The following is a 21,512-nucleotide window of genomic DNA, read 5'->3' as shown; positions in this document are numbered from 1 at the left end:
TAATTTTTGGATTTCGTTTTTTGGGTTTTTTAGTTTCCATGAGCATCAGTTGTTTGACAAAATGCCTCAATGAAGATTCAGGTTCTATTTATCTATAATCTGATTTCAAATTATTGGTTGTAAATTCATGTAATGAGGCCACACATCAAAACCTTTTCTTATAATAGTCATAATAAATATTGAAGAATGTTGAATAGTTGGTCCAAAAGAAAAAAACAAGGGGAGAGGTATGGAGAGATGTATGGTGGGATAGAGCATACAATTGATTTAATGATTTTAAATCGAACATTGAAATTTTTCGAAATCATTTGCATATTGAAATAGACTGGAAAGAGAAATTAGAGAAAACATAAAATTTAAATGAGTTTAATTCAAAATTTAATTTAATTTTTAATTTTTTAATGTTTAATTTTTTGTAAATTACAGTTGTTCAAATTTGTGATTATTTTTTGTTGAGGCGAGTTTAGGGGGTGGGTGGAGAAGAAACAACTACAAACTTCTTTTTTGTCCCAAAACTAAAAAAAATGATCATCAAATGTGTGCATTTGTATGCAGCTCACAATTTTTTTCCAAAACTTACCAAGAAAATAGTATCTTGGATAACTGTTAACTGAAAGACGGTTGGACATTTTTGTTCCTAATAACTAGAAACATATTTTTAGGTTTTGACTAAGTAAATCTCATTCAATTGTCCTGGATCGGTTTTAGTTGAAAGATTGAAAATTTTCCTTCTGTTTTAATGTAACACCGTAATTTTCAAAACAAAATTTTCATATAAAATCACTTATCTCTTTAACACTTTTCATAAAAATCCTATTTTTGTTTAAATTACAATACATGACTATTTTGTTCATTCAATTAATAAACCAGGATCCTCAAAACAAACGCTTCCTCTGGTGTGTACAATCGAGTCGGTGCCGTCCCATGATCCTGAGAAAACCTGAAACACATAACACAAACACTGTAAGCACGGAGCTTAGTGAGTTCCCCAAAATACCACTCTAATACATATTATCCACTAGGGGCTATAATCTTTGTTGACCTTCTGGTCAGTGTGTCTCAGTGGGACCCTCCAGTCCCAACTCTCTGTGGGCCCTCTGGCCCTGACTCTATGGACCCAAAGGCCCTAACTCTGATAACTCTGAATCATGCATATCACATATCACAATAAATCTCAACACATAAATAGCATACAGATACACTGGCACGAAATTCTAAAAATACCACATATAGCACATATTAGCCACTCGAGGCTATAACTCTGTGGGCCCTTGGGCCCTAACTCTGCGGAACCTCTACTCCTAGCTCTGTGGACCTTCCAGTCCTAACTCTGATATACACACAGCATAAATCACATAGAAATAATGCAGTGCCACACTTCACATAGATAACATATAATATCTCTAACACATAACTTTGTTACCACTCTAGGTAAAGTATAGTGAGAAGACTCACCTCTGGTAACTCGGTAAATCTCTGGCTCGGTAAACTCTGGTCTAGCCTCCGCCTAATCACATGAAATAAGTACCCTATTTAATATAACTTTCAAAGGCTAGACCATGTCCTCTTATGACACTCTCAGAAGGGTAAAAGACCATTTTACCCCTCTCATAACTCAAACGGCCCCACTATAGACCATACCCTAAAAGTCAACCAAAAGTCAACTTTCCGGGTTACGCTGCGCGTACCAAATGTGTACGTTGAGTGTACCCGGCCGCCTCTCAGAATCGGGGAATGCCACCCAGTACGTGGCGCGTATTGGGATTATGCCCTGCGTACTCCCCTGCTTCAGCCCCTAGCTCTTGAGGTCTTAAACAGTTAAGACCCACGTCCAACTTCTAGATTTGACCACGTCTAAGCCTCTTAATCCATAAAGTTGATGACTTTAAGCCTTTGCATGGCTGAACAAGTCACCAACTCCCATAATATTCCATTCTCTAACTCTAGAAGGCTTATTACTCAAGCATGACCTCATATCAACAACCAAGATGGAAACTTTATGGATCTAAACCACTAATACCACTGAAAAGGGACAGATTTCGGACCATGGAGCACCTTACACTCATAAAGTCTCCACCTTTGGGGTTTTTAACCCTAGAAATGACACATGCAACAACAAACCAAAAAGGAGAGGAAAGTTTTAAACTTTATACATCTAAATGTAGCCCCTTTCTCTGTAGATCACAGATCCAAATTGGCACTTCAAGCTTTAGCTTCCAAGAGCTCCTTTCCTTCTTCTTTACTAAGTCACCAATGCACAATTAGCTCCAACAACACTCATACACACTAAGGACGATGGGAGGCTCTATCTTAGGGTTTCACTCACTGATATGGAGGCTGAGAAATGAGCCTTATCACCCTTTAAATAGTGCATAAGCCAGATTAGGGTTTTTGCACCTGGGCTGGGTACGCCCGGCGTAACTCTGGGTATGCCCAGCGTACCTTGGCGACTCTGCGTCCAAAATAAGCGCATGAGTATGCCCAGCGTACTCATTTGCCACATAATTCCTCAAAAGGGCTAAAATTGACAACAAGAGAAAAGAAGGAGGATTGAATAGTTGTACCTGAATCTTGGATGTTACAATTCTCCCCCACTAGAACCAGACTTCGCCCTCGAAGTCTCATACTACAAATAACTCCGGATGTTGCTCCTGCATCTCTGACTCTGTCCCCCAAGTCAGCTCGGACCCCCTCCGGTGTTGCCACTGAACCTGAACCAGGGGCACCTCCTTGTTCCTCAGAACCTTGATCCTGCGGTCCACAATCGCGATTGGCCTTTCAGCATAATTTAGGCTCGCATCCACCTGAATATCCTCCAGAGGCACCACTACCGACTCTTCGGCCATACACTTTCTCAGTTGGGACACATGGAAGGTGTCGTGAATTTGGCTCAACTCCGCAGGCAGCTCCAAACGATATGCTTCCCTGCCCACCCTTGCGATCACTCTAAACGGACCAATATACCGGGGCCCTAGCTTGCCTCTCTTCCTGAACCGGATCACTCCTTTCCAAGGAGATGCCTTCAGGAGCACAAAATCTCCGACCTGAAACTCAAGCTCGGACCGACGCCTATCCGCATAACTCCTCTGGCGACTCTGAGTGGTCAACAACCTCTGTCTGACCTACTGTATCTGCTCTGTCGTTTGAAGCACTATCTATGTACTACCGATCACACGTTGCCCTACCTCTCCCCAGCAAATGGGAGTCCGACACCTCCTCCCATACAACAGCTCAAAAGGTGGCATATTGATGCTCGAATGATGACTGTTGATATGGAAAAACTCAACCAAGGGTAAATACGTGTCACAACTCCCTCTGAAATCTAATACACATACCTGAAGCACGTCCTCGAGCGTCAGAATCGTTCGCTCTCTCTGGAGTGTCCTCAGACATCTCCATGATAAGCTCTAGCTCCTTTCTAATATCCCTCTTCGATACTGAGCTCCAGGTCAGCTTTTGGCTCCACAGCTGAACCTCCAAAGGTCACACATAACATGATCCAAAATATCTCACTAACTTCCTCCCCGTGACCACTATCCCGGCCCAGTGACACGCAAGTCACGAAATTCTCTTCTCCTCATATGAAAAAAAAACAATCCAATCGAAGATCGACTCAACTCTGACCTCTGGTGCCTGCTGCGCATATCTCCTGCGCGTAGCGCTGACTCTCTCGACAAAGAGGAGACCCCAGTCTCGCCCTGGTTTAACCACTAGGCTCCATAAACTCAATATTAGGTCTACTCAAGCCTAAAACTTTTCTGCATCATACACTGATCGGAGAACACTCCATCATCACACTCTTTTGCCGTCTAGTGAGTGCTATGGCTCCCCGCAACATCATGATGACCTCTCAATGACTAGTGAGTACTACGGCTCCCCGCATTATCACAACACCCTCTGACTAGTGAGTACTACGGCTCCCCGCAGTATCACAACACCCTCTTACTAGTGAGTACTACGGCTCCCCGCAGTATCACAACATCCTCTGACTAGTGAGTACTACGGCTCCCCGCAGTATCACAACACCCTCTGACTAGTGAGTACTACGGCTCCCCACAGTATCACAACACCACACTACATCCACTAACTCATGCTCCGCAGACTATCATAGGTAGCTACCTATACTCGACCCGAATATGCATCACAGACTCTGGCGGCAATCGTCATAACAAAATACCTACCTTTGCGGAGATCCACTTTCTTAAATAATCCCTCTTGATGCCAATACTCGAAGGGCTCCCACTAGAACCATGGATACATGATGCACCACTAGTCGTCTCAAACTCAAGATTCTAAGTAACTCTAAAATCGAGACATTATACCCGGGTACCAAGGAACACCATTACAGAACATCACAATGTCCTGCCTCAACCACTGATCTCCTACCCCCAGCACCATACAGATACAACAATACATTTCCTCTGAACCCCATAAATAATTCTCCATTTTACCCAATGCGCAACTTCAGTGTATCCAAACACTCAATTGGAATACAACGAAAGCGCTAACGCTTCAGAACACACTGATGATCCTCCGAAATGCTTTCCTCTACTGCTCAAAATCCACGCAAGAATACACATATCGGCCCGAGAGTTGGCTGCTCGATGATCTCCTATCCACCCAAAAAAAAAAGGCATATACAACCCATACTTCGACCCAGAAGTTCTCAACTGCCCATACTGTCCTCACAAGCCTTCCACTTGAAACGGCCCTGACCACCGCCAGATTCCTATCCATTCACCACCTGTCGTGGAGACATCCATCTCTCTCTCAGACTTATACCACATGCATTATCTCGCCCTGCACCTTTCTTTGATCACCAATGACCCTGATCTCATGAATTCGAGCTGCAAGTTTCTGTGTCCAACCCCTAACCGCTCTTGCACAAATCTCTGGTTCCCTAAAAAATACCCGGTTCTCCCCCACTTAGAGTTCGAACCATCACTAATTGACGCATCAATACTCTACCCCACAGACGGTTTCCTCCAGAAACATCGCACCTACGCTTAGAAGGTGCCACACAACGCCCAATGATCTCCCCATGCAGAGATCAAGAAACCTCAAATACCCTAAATCTTTGATGAAATCCTCAGGAACTTCTCATCACGACCGCCTCTATCCCTTTGAAGTCTCATACCCTCCCAATAATGAACATCCCAACTGTCCAATAGGATCACTGACTCTTAGAATGAAACAATAAATCATCATACTCCTCATCTTCGACTTCTCAACCCCCATTCCAACACGTGAATCATCACGAGAATAAGGACTCTACTTCCATGCTCAATACCCATCATAGACAGAAGAGCCACCGCTCTAATATACTCGACTGGATTACCCGCTGATACCGCTACCACACGCCCTACTATACTCAATGTAATGTGATCCTTGACCATCTCAGTCTCCACTGACTACCTGCTCATGGTAGATCATTTCCTCGTGGCAGACACGCTGCCTGATACTCTGGTGGAAAACATCGACCTCAATGTCAACCCGTAAGGTTTACTCCTAAACCCAAAACTAAAATCTCACGCCTCTCCTACTCCCACAGGAAACATAAATAACACCCAACAAGTCACAGAAGGTGACATCTCCTCCTTCGGATGATTGCTCACTCATTCCACAATCCCTCATAAATGCCTTCTCTACCAATCCATGAGTCTTGCGACTACATCTGACATCTTACAAGGTACTCTGAAATGCTCCCGAACTCCCTCTCAAGGGATGCCTCTTCAGACTCAATCATGGACCTCAGGCCTAAAACCCCATCGCGTCCAAATTCCACCAATCAATCCTGATCGAATAACCGGAGAATCACAAGCATCATTTGCTAAGAACCATGGTACTCAGTCCATGATATCTCTTCTCAACCTGCTACAATATGATACTCGAACCATAACATCACCCCTCAATCTGCTCCGATGCATGGTACACGAACCATGACATCACTCCTCAGTCTGCTCCAATGTATAGTACTCGAACCATAACATCACTCCTCAATCTGCTCCGATGTATGGTACACGAACCACAACATCGCTCCTCAATCTGCTCCAATGTATGGTACACGAACCATAACATCACCCTCATCTGCTCCGATGTACGGTACACGAACCATAACATCACTCCTCAATCTGCTCCGATGCATGGTACACGAACCATGACATCACTCCTCAGTCTGCTCCGATGTATGGTACTCGAACCATAACATCACTCCTCAATCTGCTATGATGTATGGTACACGAACCACAACATCGCTCCTCAATCTGCTCCGATGTATGGTACACGAACCATAACATCACCCTCATCTGCTCCGATGTATGGTACACGAACCATAACATCACTCCTCAATCTGCGCCGATGTATGGTATACGAACCATAACATCTCTCCTCACTCTTCTACTTAGAACCTTCAGAATACTCCCTGTATCGATTATGGGTCCTCTGCTTTCAGTAGTACGAACCCATACTACCTGCCACATCTACCCATACTTTCCACACAGACTATTCTAGAGCTCCTAAGTAGCTGCTCAACCTTCTCGTTCACTAATTCCACCACGTGTGCTCGCTCCTCAGCGAAATTCTCTACTCCGTCAGCGTACTCATCTGACTAAGGTTACTCTCTAGGCTCTTCCTTGGTCCTCCCACTTCTCTGCCATCAGCTGCTGAAGAGCTCCTAATGATGCCAGCCATCTACCTCCTGAATATCGTCATATTCACTTGGTAGCTAACTCCCATCATCGAGAGTTCCACAAAGCACGAAGCAAGCAGCATTCGGGCATCGAAGAATACATAGGACTCACTCTGGGTGATAACTCTGCTTGCTCTGCTCATCCTCGAAAGTACCACCGAACTCTGCAACTCTACCCCTCGCGGGTTCTAACTATTCCTTTGATAATCACCACTGTACTTATCTAGGCATCTCCCCTAGATCACTCATCTACTCAAATCTCTTAAAGGATTCCAACTAAATATTCTCACTCATCACATACTCAAAAGCACATCGCATATAATAGCAACTCCTAGGCTAAGGCATCACAAATCAGGCCACTCTAGTCCTAAGATATGAAATACCTAGCTTGTCTCTAGCATGCATAATATCTCATAAAGTGCATCATAAATATCTCATAACACAAAAGTAAGGGTATTTTGGGAAATCACCGTTCGGGCTCTGGCTGATTATACACACTGCTCTTTCTCGCTTTCTCTTTGAACTCTTATTCACTTTTAGGAAATCATTTCTTTGAAAATTTTTCTCACTCCCTCAGTTTGAGTCCATATTTACCCGAAGGTGCATCCGAATACCTCAAACCAAGGCTCTGATACCAACTTGTAACACCGAAATTTTCAAAACAAAATTTTCAAATAAAATCGCTTATCTCTTTAACACTTTTCATAAAAATCCCATTTTTGTTTAAATTACAATACATGACTATTTTGTTCATTCAATTAATAAACCAGGATCCTCAAAACAAACGCTTCCTCTGGTGTGTACAATCGAGCCGGTGCCGTCCCGTGATCCTGAGAAAACCTGAAACACATAACACAAACACTGTAAGCACGGAGCTTAGTGAGTTCCCCAAAATACCACTCTAATACATATTAGCCACTGGGGGATATTATCTATGTTGACCCTTTGGTCAGTGTGTCTCAGTGGGACCCTCCAGTCCCAACTCTCTGTGGGCCCTCTGGCCCTGACTCTATGGACCCAAAGGCCCTAACTCTGATAACTCTGAATCATGCATATCACATATCACAATAAATCTCAACACATAAATAGCATACAGATACACTGGCACGAAATTCTAAAAATACCACATATAGCACATATTAGCCACTCGAGGCTATAACTCTGTGGGCCCTTGGGCCCTAACTCTGCGGAACCTCTAGTCCTAGCTCTGTGGACCTTCCAGTCCTAACTCTGATATACACACAGCATAAATCACATAGAAATAATGCAGTGCCACACTTCACATAGATAACATATAATATCTCTAACACATAACTTTGTTACCACTCTAGGTAAAGTATAGTGAGAAGACTCACCTCTGGTAACTCGGTAAATCTCTGGCTCGGTAAACTCTGGTCTAGCCTCCGCCTAATCACATGAAATAAGTACCCTATTTAATATAACTTTCAAAGGCTAGACCATGTCCTCTTATGACACTCTCAGAAGGGTAAAAGACCATTTTACCCCTCTCATAACTCAAACGGCCCCACTATAGACCATACCCTAAAAGTCAACCAAAAGTCAACTTTCCGGGTTACGCTGCGCGTACCAAATGTGTACGTTGAGTGTACCCGGCCGCCTCTCAGAATCGGGGAATGCCACCCAGTACGTGGCGCGTATTGGGATTATGCCCTGCGTACCCCCCTGCTTCAGCCCCTAGCTCTTGAGGTCTTAAATGTTGGAATAGTGTCTAAGGCTGCAACTATATTAGGCAAGTATTTGATCCGGTTGTGCATGGTCCTTTTGGGTTGCCTTCACCATAGCAACTTGATAGGATGATTTATTAAGAGAGAGTAAATATTGTTAATATATTATGTGAATAATATAATGAATAATATATTGTTATTTGATTAATATAAGTCATAGAATTAATTAGAATTAATTTGGTGACTTAAAGAGATTAATTAAATAAAGGGGTATAAACTGTCAATTGTTTGATAGTTAAGCTTTAGACTGTAAATCCATTTGGATATGGTATGGACGGATTCTAAGAGCTTTAGGAAAGCTAAAATCGTCCATATACTTATCTATGGAATGGATTTGGATAGCCTTAAGAGAAGATTATCCAATTAGGGTTTAGGTTGTAACCCTTAAGGAGTCTACAAGTATAAATAGACCCCATAGCATAGGGAATTCGATATAACTCCTAAAGCAAGGAACCTCTGGTCGAATTCCTTCCCTCTCCTCTCTCATAAATCATTCTTATTGCTATTGGTGTTTGTAAGCCATTAGAGGAGTGACACTTGTGACTCTAGAAGCTCCAAGACCTCAAGATCAACAAGGAACTCAAAGGTATGATTCTAGATCTGTTTCAATGTTGTTATTTAACCTAATTAGTCATTAGAAGACTTGGATTCAATGCATGTTTATTAGAAAGCCTAGATCCAAGCATTAGGGTTTTGCATGCGCACATAGGAAAGATCTTATGGCTAAAACCCAACAGTGGTATCAGAGCCTAGCTTGGTTTTCTTTAAATTGTTGCTTGATTAACTGAAACAAACCTGCAAAATTCGATTTTTTGGTTTCTGTGTCACTGACTCGGCGAGTCCCAAGGTGGACTCGGCGAGTAGGCCTGACTCGGCGAGTCCCCTTGTGCACTCGGCGAGTCAAAGCGTCAGGAATGGCCAGATTCGGGATTTCTTTGTGTTTATCTTATGGAAACTTACCTTAATGATAATAGATCAACCTAAATCCGATTTTGTGATATATATGACTATTATCTTGATCTAGAAAAGGATATTTATCAACTAATTAAATATTTAATTTCCTTATATGATAATTAATTAATTATTTAACTATTTTGGTAATTATCTTTCAAAGAAATCTTGAATAAATCAAATATAGATAATTAGGATATTAATTGTTAATTGGAATTATTTGTTATTTGATCCTCCATGTTTTAAATGTTTAAAACCTACCCTCATGTTTTGAAATTTACTTTTGTGATTAAAAGTTTTAATTTAGACAACTTAAATTTCGAACCCTAGATTTTAAAAGTTTTAAAATACAACACTATACAAATATGATATTACTAGAATAATATATATATGTATAACTAAATGCTAGTCTTACCGTTAGTAGGCCTCATTCACGAAGCCGATCTATAAGGTGGGTATAAGGTTGCGTCCTATAAAATGGCGCTTAATGGGTGTACACTCACACCCACCGCTTGCTTGATTGGTGGAGGGTCGTTAGCCGAACGGGTAGGATAGGGCAACCTCATTCTCTCATTAAAAGTATAATAAGAAATATAAAGTAACTACATATATTTTTAAAATTTCCCAATCCTAGTTACTTTAGGAAAAGTGAATTGATGCAATCCCATGAAATTACACTTTGCACCTTGCTAAGATGTTAGTGGAGCGTGTGTGGTTTACCGGCACACTAATTGGTTCTAAGCGAAGGTGGCAAAGGGTGATTCGTTGTTTATCATAGTTCGATGGAGCGTGTGTGGTTTACCGGCACATCGAATAGGTGATTGTTACAATGAAGGCACCATGTGAATTTGCATGGTAATTCACACCCGCTTTGTGATCCTCGGCATCCCAGTCACAAACGAGAGGGGCATATCGAGATTTAAACATGCCATTGAATAGTTTCAATGAATCTCATCCGAACCTAGGAATTCTCAAAAACACTTAGGACTAATAGTGTAAGCTTTTGATGGAGAATTAGTGAATCGTCATTCACTTACCTTCAATTTATTTGCATGTTAGATTACGGCATCCCTTTTCTAGTATGTAAATGTTATTGTTGGATCCTAGCCCTAATTTTCTTATTGGGTGATAATTGGGGATTCTTATTCTAATCTATCTTTGTCCTTTTCTAATTGTAGATGTCAAACGCAAACAACGCTGCTGCTAGTTCTTTCACGTTGATGAGCCTTTGCCAAAAGGTCACCTTCGATGGAACGAACTTTAGCGAATGGATAAGATACATTCGCACCATTGCTCGCTATGAGGATAAGGAGTATGTCCTCGATGAGAAGCTCGAGAAAATCAACCCCGAAATTGCTACTCCCGCCGAAATCACCGCCTTTGAAACTCATGAGCGAGATGCAACGAAGGTACATTGCATCATGATCGCCACCATGAACTCCGAATTCCAAAAGTCCTACGAGGACATGTACCCGTACGAGATGCATCAAGACTTATTGGAAAGGTACCACCAAAACGCGAGACAAGAGAGGTACGAGATTTTCACTAACATGATTTCCGCGAAGATGGGTCATGGAGAATCTCTTACCGTGCACTTGCAAAAGATGCAAAGGTATGTTGACCGCCTCCGCAAGTTAAATGTTGACTTCGGTGAAGACTTGGCGATCGACATGGTGCTTCACTCTTTGCCTCCAATGTACAACCAATTTAGGATGACCTACCACATGAACAAAGAAGAGGTCACCCTAAGCAAGCTCCAAGGTCTCTTGAGGGTTGCTGAGAGCAACTTCAAGGACAAGTCTGTTGCACCAACTCCCAATCCACCCGCTGCTCCTGTCTTGGCTATTGGACAAGGGAAGGGAAAGAAGAGGAAAGCTTCATCGAAGAACCATCGCAAGGTGAAAGCCCGAGATGGAGCCTCTTCTAGTGGGACCAAAGTTGATCCCGCCAAGCCCTGCTCTAACCCGAAGGAGGCAGAGTGCCACCACTGCCACAAGATAGGACATTGGAAGAGAAGCTGCCCGGATTACCTGCAAGCAATCAAAGAAGGAAAGATCAAGCCATCTTTCGCAGGTATATATACAATCAAATCTAACGATTCTAATCATGCTATTTCTTGGGTTCTTGATACCGGTTGTGGTTATCACATTTGTTCTAATGTGCAGGGACTAAGAAGAAGTAGGGATGTGGAGCAAGGAAGGATCAATCTAATCATGGGGAACAGAAGATCGTCGCCTGTGACCAAAATTGGAGTGTATTCCTTAGTGCTTAGGAATAGTTTAATTTTAGATTTGAACAATTGTTGCTATTCGCCAGAAATGGCAAGAAACATCATTTCATTTCATGGTTTATATAGACAAGGATTTAGATTTTCTTTTAATAATGAGAATGGTTCTATTTTGGCTTATCTAAATGGTGTCTTTTACTTTGAAGCTATACCATGTAATGGAATATATGAAACCGTTATGATTGTTGATAACTTAGGAAATGATGTTTTGAATATTGATTCTTCCACTAGTATGGATAAAGCATCCTTGTGGCATTGTCGTCTTGGACATGTCAACAAGAAACGCATAGCCCAACTCCAAAAGGATGGAGTGTTGGAGTCATTCGACCTTAGGGAAGATGACACATGCGAGTCTTGTTTGCTTGGAAAGATGACTAAGTCGCCTTTCACAAGTACATGTGAAAGGGGCGAGGGTCTATTGGACCTAGTACATACCGATGTGTGTGGACCATTTAGATCAACCACGAAGGATGGGAACCGCTTCTATGTGACTTTTACCGATGACTATAGTAGATATGGGTATATCTACCTAATCAAGCAGAAGTCAGACACCTTTGAAAAGTTCAAAGAATTTAAGAATGAAGTGGAGAATCAATTGGGCAGGAAAATCAAGATGCTTCGATCCGATCGAGGAGGAGAGTACCTAAGTCTTGAATTCCACGATTATCTCAAGGAGTGTGGAATAGTTTCACAATTGACGCCTCCTAGGACACCGCAGTTGAATGGTGTGGCAGAAAGGCGTAATCGAACCTTATTGGATATGGTTCGCTCTATGATGAGTCGTGCTTCGCTACCAATCTCTTTTTGGGGGTATGCCTTAGAGACTGCCGCCCATATCCTTAACCGAGTCCCTACTAAGAAGGTTGCCAAAACACCTCACGAGATGTGGACAGGGAAGGCTCCCTCGTTGGCACATATCAAGGTTTGGGGTTGCGAGGCTTTCGTAAGACGAGATGCTCACGACAAGCTTGAACCTCGAAGTGAGCGATGTATTTTCATCGGCTACCCGCAGACATCCTTTGGATATCTCTTCTATAGACCGAAGGACAATGTTGTCTTCGTTGCAAGGAGAGGAGTTTTCCGAGAGCGAGAACTCATAAGCCAAGGAGACGGTGGGAGGCAAATCGAGCTTGAAGAAATTCAAGAGACGATAGATGAAGGAACTTCCACCGCTGGCACTCAACCCGAGGAGGAAACTCCGGTTGAACCGATTGACGAATCCTTACCTCTTAGACGTTCCGATAGAGTTAGAGTTCTACCCCAGTTTTATGGTTTTCATATTACTACCGAAGGGGACACGTATATTAGTGATGGTACACTAGTAAACCTTGATGAACCTAATAGCTATAAGGAAGCCATGGCAGGCCCGGAGTCTGAAAAATGGAAAGAGGCAATGGATAGCGAGATCCAATCCATGTATGATAACCAAGTTTGGAATTTGGTTGATTTTGTGCCCGGACGTAAGACCGTTGGGTGCAAATGGATCTTCAAGAAGAAGACCGACGTGGATGGAAATATACACACATATAAAGCACGATTGGTTGCGAAGGGCTTTACTCAAACTCCTGGAGTTGACTATGATGAGACCTTCTCACCAGTTGCGAAGATTAAATCTATTAGAGTGATGCTAGCTATTGCCGCATTTCATGATTATGAGATTTGGCAAATGGATGTCAAGACCGCTTTCCTTAACGGGAAGCTGGCTGAGGATGTGTACATGGCTCAGCCCGAAGGGTTTGTGGATCCGAAGCATCCGAATAGAGTGTGTAAGCTTGAGAAGTCCATTTATGGACTCAAACAAGCGTCTCGCAGATGGAATCTTTGCTTTGATGAGAAAGTCAAAGAGTTTGGATTTGTACGAAGCGAAGACGAGTCTTGTGTATATGTCAAAGCCAGTGGGAGTATAGTAAGCTTTCTCGTCCTATATGTCGATGACATATTGCTCATAGGAAACGACATCCCGACTCTGCAGGAAGTTAAGTCCTGGCTCGGGAAGTGCTTCGCTATGAAGGACCTCGGAGAAGCTTCTTACATTTTGGGAATAAGGATAGTGAGAGAAAGAAGTAAGAGATTAATTGGACTTAGTCAGAACACTTACTTGGAGAAGGTACTGAAACGTTTTAGTATGGAAAACTCAAAGAAGGGAGAATTACCAATACAAAGTAATGCCAAATTGAGTAAGACTCAAAGTCCGAGTACCGAAGCTGAGATAGCAGAAATGAGCCGAGTACCATACGCTTCCGCAGTTGGCTCAATCATGTACGCTATGACTTGTACTCGCCCTGATGTAGCCTTCGCTTTGAGCATGGTTAGCAGATATCAAGGGAACCCTGGCAAAGCACATTGGATTGCGGTGAAGAATATCCTTAAGTACCTTCGGAGGACAAAGGAATGGTTCTTAGTCCTCGGAGGGAGTGATGACTTAAAGGTGCGAGGGTATAGTGACGCCAGTTTTCAGACCGACAGGGACAACTACCGTTCGCAGTCGGGCTGGGTCTTTACCCTAAATGGAGGAGCAGTGACCTGGAAGAGTTCCAAGCAAGAGACCGTAGCTGATTCAACGTGCGAATCAGAATACATTGCAGCGAGCGAAGCGTCGAAGGAGGCAATATGGCTAAAGAACTTCATCGGTGATCTTGGAGTCGTACCTGCCATAAAGGAGCCCATGGAGATTTTCTGTGATAACGAAGGTGCGGTTGCCTTAACCAAGGAACCGAGGGATCATGGTAGATCAAGACATATCGACAGAAAATATCACTTCATCAGACATCGTGTAGAAGAAGGACAACTCGTAGTGAAGAGGATATCATCAGAAGATAACCCAGCAGATCCGCTTACGAAGGGACTGAGTAGGGTGAAGCACTTACAGCATGCTAGGAGTATTGGGCTGAAGGATGATATTAGCATAGATTAGATAGTATTAGAAACATGTAATAGATAAATGTAAATTGACATTTGATGATTAAATAAAGGAGTTTTATTTATGAGTAATGATACTATCTTATGTTAATTGTTTAGCTATTGTTTCACTTTGCATGTTTTGACTTCCAGAATAATTGAGTTTATTAGGAATAATCGAATTATTCAAATAGTCCACAATCGTTCATATGTTGGGAGTAGATATGAAAGAAGATTGTCATGAATTGGTGTGTAGAATGTCTAAATGGTGTTAGACATAGCAAAGGATTGCTGCAACGTTCATGAGTGCTTATGAACTAGTTTTGAGCATTGGAATAAACCCGCGCTTGCTGGAATGACCTTATGGAATATGATATAAAAGGTGATCGCAAGACGATAATATCATATAGTCTTAAAACCTAGATATATGGTTTATTATTTGTTAATTGATTATACATTGATAATGCGAAAAACGCATCAGTAACTTGGTGTTATAAAACGTATTGTTGTGTATAGTTGGTTAATGGATAAGTAAATGCATATAAGTCGAAGTTTATCTGTAACTTTTATCTAAGAAGGTAAAAGCGGTATCTCGGCCGCTCGATGATTTGATTTGACTTATGTGCCGGGCCCGGTCAGAACTGAATTGATGTGTTCGATTAAGTTCTATGTCGAATAAATCAGAGATCGAGAAACCTAAATGCTTGACTAACCATTCCATAGGATTGTCAGCATGATATCTAACAGAGGACTGTACGTTCCCTTATCTAAAGGACAAGATTGATTAGATCAGAGTTGACAGCGTCTTTGAGAGCTATGATTGCAAACCGAATTGTACTTGTATAGTTGCTAGACTTATCCAAGTGGGAGACTGTTGGAATAGTGTCTAAGGCTGCAACTATATTAGGCAAGTATTTGATCCGGTTGTGCATGGTCCTTTTGGGTTGCCTTCACCATAGCAACTTGATAGGATGATTTATTAAGAGAGAGTAAATATTGTTAATATATTATGTGAATAATATAATGAATAATATATTGTTATTTGATTAATATAAGTCATAGAATTAATTAGAATTAATTTGGTGACTTAAAGAGATTAATTAAATAAAGGGGTATAAACTGTCAATTGTTTGATAGTTAAGCTTTAGACTGTAAATCCATTTGGATATGGTATGGACGGATTCTAAGAGCTTTAGGAAAGCTAAAATCGTCCATATACTTATCTATGGAATGGATTTGGATAGCCTTAAGAGAAGATTATCCAATTAGGGTTTAGGTTGTAACCCTTAAGGAGTCTACAAGTATAAATAGACCCCATAGCATAGGGAATTCGATATAACTCCTAAAGCAAGGAACCACTGGTCGAATTCCTTCCCTCTCCTCTCTCATAAATCATTCTTATTGCTATTGGTGTTTGTAAGCCATTAGAGGAGTGACACTTGTGACTCTAGAAGCTCCAAGACCTCAAGATCAACAAGGAACTCAAAGGTATGATTCTAGATCTGTTTCAATGTTGTTATTTAACCTAATTAGTCATTAGAAGACTTGGATTCAATGCATGTTTATTAGAAAGCCTAGATCCAAGCATTAGGGTTTTGCATGCGCACATAGGAAAGATCTTATGGCTAAAACCCAACATTAAACAGTTAAGACCCACGTCCAACTTCTAGATCTGACCACGTCTAAGCCTCTTAATCCATAAAGTTGATGACTTTAATCCTTTGCATGGCTGAACAAGTCACCAACTCCCATAATATTCCATTCTCTAACTCTAGAAGGCTTATTACTCAAGCATGACCTCATATCAACAACCAAGATGGAAACTTTATGGATCTAAACCACTAATACCACTGAAAAGGGACAGATTTCGGACCATGGAGCACCTTACACTCATAAAGTCTCCACCTTTGGGGTTTTTAACCCTAGAAATGACACATGCAACAACAAACCAAAAAGGAGAGGAAAGTTTTAAACTTTATACATCTAAATGTAGCCCCTTTCTCTGTAGATCACAGATCCAAATTGGCACTTCAAGCTTTAGCTTCCAAGAGCTCCTTTCCTTCTTCTTTACTAAGTCACCAATGCACAATTAGCTCCAACAACACTCATACACACTAAGGACGATGGGAGGCTCTATCTTAGGGTTTCACTCACTGATATGGAGGCTGAGAAATGAGCCGTATCACCCTTTAAATAGTGCACAAGCCAGATTAGGGTTCTTGCACCTGGGCCGGGTACGCCCAACGTAACTCTGGGTACGCCGAGCGTATCTTGGCGACTCCGCGTCCAAAATAAGCGCATGAGTACGCCCAACGTACTCCCGAGTACGCCCAGCGTACTCATTTGCCACATAATTCCTCGAAAGGGCTAAACTTGACAACAAGAGAAAAGAAGGAGGATTGAATAGTTGTACCTGAATCTTGGGATGTTACATTTAACATGTTTGTCCCCGACAGATTTTAACATTTTTGTCCATGCAAAATCAAGTTTGACATTTTTGTCCCTACAATAATGTTGACATTTTAACAATAAAAAAAGTGATGCTTATGTAAGTACATTCCAGAATACTTGGACACAATAACAACCATGAGAATACGCTATCATTTCAGCCTCATCTTTTGCATATGGAGCTAAATTGCGGTGGGAAAAAAATCTGTGAATGGTGAGTGTGGGAGATGATATATGTATAAAATGTGTACTGTTCTAATAAAATATTTTTTATCTACTAAACTAAGCTTTGATCATGAAAATTTACTTTTCATTTCAATTTTTGGTTAAGATACAAACAAATTGTTATTTCCCTTCTGATGTATCCATAAACGAAATGCTAAAAAAGATACATAGACTAGAAGTAACATTGTGAGTTTATTTCTTTCTATTTCACTAACTGTCTTTACACATAAATTGTCCAGCCTCTCTTCTATGTTTTAAACTTAATATTGTATTTTTTACAAAAAAGATCCAATAAAAAAAATGCATGTTAGTCTAGAAAAGCTTTATGTCATTATAAAGGAATAAATTAATAGATACAATTTTCATTTCAGAGGGCACTCTTGGTTCTAGAATTTGACTATATTGTCCCATGGTGCTTTAGGATACATTTTCCCCTTTTGGGAGCTTCATTGCATCTTATCAATGTTTAAGTAATTGTCCTACCAAGTTATAAAATTAATATTTTTGTTTTATTGAGAAAACATAAGCTTTTGAATAAATGAGATTTTCATTAATAAAAGAGAGTCATGAAGAGTCTCACTTCTTTAATACTTAACAGGATTATCTTCCTAAGAGGGTAAACATATGCTCTTTTAAGGATTTATTTCGTTTAGCTTTTGTTTTCTTATATTTATATCGTTTAAATTTTATTTTTTTTACAATTTTGTTTTTATTAGCTTGTAGTGTAGTGTTTGGAGGTAGTGGTTTTGTCAGTGGTTTTTTTTACAATTTTCGTTTATTGTTTATACCAGTTTGTGGATGGTTATCCTTAATGGTAGTGATTTTGGTCCACTAGGTTCCAAACCATACGCTTAGAGCTAAAGGTTACAACAATGACTTTGAGGAAATATCGTCTTCATAACAAATTCAATAGGAAGATTGGTGTTTTGGCTGGATGTATTTCAATAAAAAGACCTAAAGAGGTAAGCTTGTATTTTCTTTTTTATTTGCAAAAGATTAAAACTAATGCTTGTAGTTTTATTATTTTCTATTGGTTTATTCAGTTTCAGTTTCTTAAGTAAATACCTTAAGGTTTATGATCATTTCAATAATGTCGCTTTTTTCCTTTCTCTTTGTAGTTTCTACAAAAAAATGCAGTTTAATTGATTTTTATGCTGGTCTTTTTGGTATTATAATGTATTGATGAAAGCTTTTGTTGAGTAGAACCCGGAAGGATGCCAAGAAGAGATCCCATGGTAATGAAAATTATGATCCAAGAACTTTATACTTGCCTCCTGACTTTTTGGAGAGTTTATTAGGTGGCCAGGTAATTGGTCCCACAAGTGATTAAATTGTATTACAATCTGCAAGCAATTGAAATGGTATGCTTTTTGTTGAATATAGAGACAATGGTGGAAGTTCAAGTCGCAACATATGGATAAGGTTCTATTTTTTAAAGTAAGTTATCTATCTAATATGGACATAAGATCTGCAATTATCAAATATTTTTCTATAGAATGTGCTTTTCTTAGTTGCTAACTCCATGTTACTAATCAGATGAGAAAATTTTATGAGCCATTCGAAATGGATGCACATGTTGGAGCAAAAGAATGTGAACAGTCTTGGGATGGTTTTGGTGTTTTTGAAGGATAAGGGTATTTTGGTCATAAAGTAAAAATACATGAAAAAAGAATTCAATATTCATGATATTTCTCAAAATTTTGATTTATTTGAATAAAATGATACTAAAATTGGAATTTTTGATATTCAAGGGACAAAAGATAGAAGAATTTGGTTTAAAATTATAAACATAATAACACTTTTAGGACGAAAGGGGGCATTTAGGACGAAAGGGGGATGGTTTTTTTTTTGAAGTTCAAGTTAGCTTTGACACTTTTAGGACGAAAGGGGGCGTTAAGCTCTCCTGGTACCACATATTCAAAAATCAAAATTGATTATAATGATTTTATATAATTTGGGTATTTTCTATATGCTTGAACTTAAATAGTCATGTTTTTTAGTTTTTTTTTTTAGAAAAGTTTTCTTTGATCTCAGTTTCATCAAAACTTTTGTGATTGTGTGGTATGGGTTTGAGTATTAATTAGAAATCATAGATGAAAGCTGAGAATTTTTTTAAGAATAAATATGATTGAAAAATAAAATTTATTTTACCCCTTACACCTAGTATATAATAATTAATATACAATTAACTTATTTTACTTTTGTGATTGTGTGGTATGGGTTTGAGTATTAATTAGAAATCATAGATGAAAGCTGAGAATTTTTTTAAGAATAAATATGATTGAAAAATAAAATTTATTTTACCCCTTACACCTAGTATATAATAATTAATATACAATTAACTTATTTTACTTTTGTGATTGTGTGGTATGGGTTTGAGTATTAATTAGAAATCATAGATGAAAGCTTAGAATTTTTTTAAGAATAAATATGATTGGAAAATAAAATTTATTTTACCCGTTACACCTAGTATATAATAATTAATATACAATTAACTTATTTTTTATTCTTTCTTTAATATACAATTTAATAATTAATATGCAATTTACTAAAATGCCATATATAAGTGACAAAAAAAGAATTCAGGGAATTGAACCCTACGTGAATCGAACACGCAACCTTCTGATCTGGAGTCAGACGCGCTACCATTGCGCCAAGGATCCTTGGTGAATATTGTCGTAGTTTTATTTATTTAATCGTAACGTTAGCAGCAGCAAAGTGGATTGGCAAGTATCTCATATCCGAAATGAACCAATACTAAAACGCCACCTAAACACCCTAAAATCTTTCTTCCCTGGTTTCCCTCCTCACAATCATCTTTTTCTCCTCCACAAAGGCTAATATATCCCCCTCAACCTCATCCACCTGCTTTATTCATCTTTAATCCTCCGTTTACACTTTGTAACCATGGCCTCCGCCTTCTTGTCTGCACCAACCTTCCAAGGCCTCCGGCCACTCAACAAGGCCGCCGATTCCCCTTCCCTCTTCCTCACGAAACCCACTGTATCCATCGCCCCAAAGAAGAAATTCAACTGTGGAGTGAAGGCGGAGCTGCTGAACCCATCTCTCGTTATCAGCCTGAGCACCGGGTTATCTCTTTTCTTGGGAAGATTTGTTTTTTTCAACTTCCAGAGAGAGAACGTGGCGAAGCAAGGGTTGCCTGAGCAGAACGGAATTACCCATTTTGAGGCCGGAGATAGTCGTGCCAAGGAGTATGTGAGCCTTCTGAAGTCGAATGATCCGGTGGGATTCAACATAGTGGATGTTCTTGCTTGGGGCTCGATTGGACACATCGTGGCTTACTACATCTTAGCCACGTCCAGCAATGGATATGATCCCAACTTCTTTTGATTTTGATTATGTAATTTTCAGTTTTCCTATTTGCTGATTAATCGATCTATCAATGTATCATGTACTGTATATGTTTTTGCCCTTCTGCTCTTCTTTCAATTTTTATTTTGAAATTATCCCACACAATTTACTAAAATACAAATAATAATAATAATAATAATAATAATAATAATAATAATAATAATAAATTGTCAAAAAAAAACAATCACATATTGCTACTTGTGATCATCCTTCTTTAGATCCGAATTTTGATTGATCTTATGATGTTTAACGATCTCAACCATATTATGATTTACATGAAACAAGATCTATACGGAGATCTTATCCTCCCGAGATTTTAACATGAGACGGTTTCATTTTTTTTTTTTTTTTTTTTTTAATTTTATTATATAGTGGAATCTCTAAAATAGGTCATTAACTTAAAATCAAGTATACCATGTTGCAAAAAGTCAAAAATCACTATTTTTACTCATCTTGAATAGTGTGGAATACATTTATAATATTTTTTGTAATCTTATGACTTTGGTTGTGCATAATCACAATGATATTGTTTCGCTTTTCTAATTAAGTTTTCTTTTTAATTTTTAAAAATATTATTTCTATAAAGAATGTTTGATTATTTTTCCTGAAAACATACAATTGTCATCTTCATATTATTTTCTTATTTGTATTAATTAATTTGCTATAGGTTCCTTGTCTTCATCATAAATAACACATATTCATAAGTCATATAAAGCACATTGGTGTTTTTATCACATATTACACAAATTAAAATACATTACTTTGATAACATATTATACAAATTAAAGTACATTATATTTCTTTGTGTGAAGGAACAATTGAATGGTGTACTCCTGAAGGTGCTTCAGCCATAGGTTCCTTTCCCTTTCCCTAATTACAAATAACACATATTCATAAT

General features: G+C 39.5%; 1 protein-coding gene and 1 non-coding gene across 2 annotated transcripts; one reads left to right on the top strand and one right to left on the bottom strand.

Moving 5' to 3' along the window:
• Positions 1–19,833: 19,833 nt before the first annotated feature.
• TRNAW-CCA (transfer RNA tryptophan (anticodon CCA)) lies at positions 19,834–19,905 on the bottom strand. Its single transcript has one exon. It is a non-coding gene; the product is annotated as a tRNA-Trp (tRNA).
• Positions 19,906–20,069: 164 nt separating this feature from the next.
• LOC111888698 (photosystem I reaction center subunit V, chloroplastic) lies at positions 20,070–20,674 on the top strand. The gene has a single exon (XM_023884824.3). The coding sequence runs from the start codon at positions 20,150–20,152 to the stop codon at positions 20,591–20,593; it is 444 nt and encodes a 147-aa protein (XP_023740592.1). The 5' UTR covers positions 20,070–20,149; the 3' UTR covers positions 20,594–20,674.
• The last annotated feature ends 838 nt before the right edge of the window (positions 20,675–21,512 follow it).

This window comes from Lactuca sativa, chromosome 5 (assembly GCF_002870075.4).
Source record: "Lactuca sativa cultivar Salinas chromosome 5, Lsat_Salinas_v11, whole genome shotgun sequence".
Classification (NCBI taxonomy): Eukaryota; Viridiplantae; Streptophyta; class Magnoliopsida; order Asterales; family Asteraceae; genus Lactuca; species Lactuca sativa.
The sequence above is the reverse complement of the archived record's forward strand: the minus strand, read 5'-3'. Positions and strand labels throughout refer to the sequence as shown.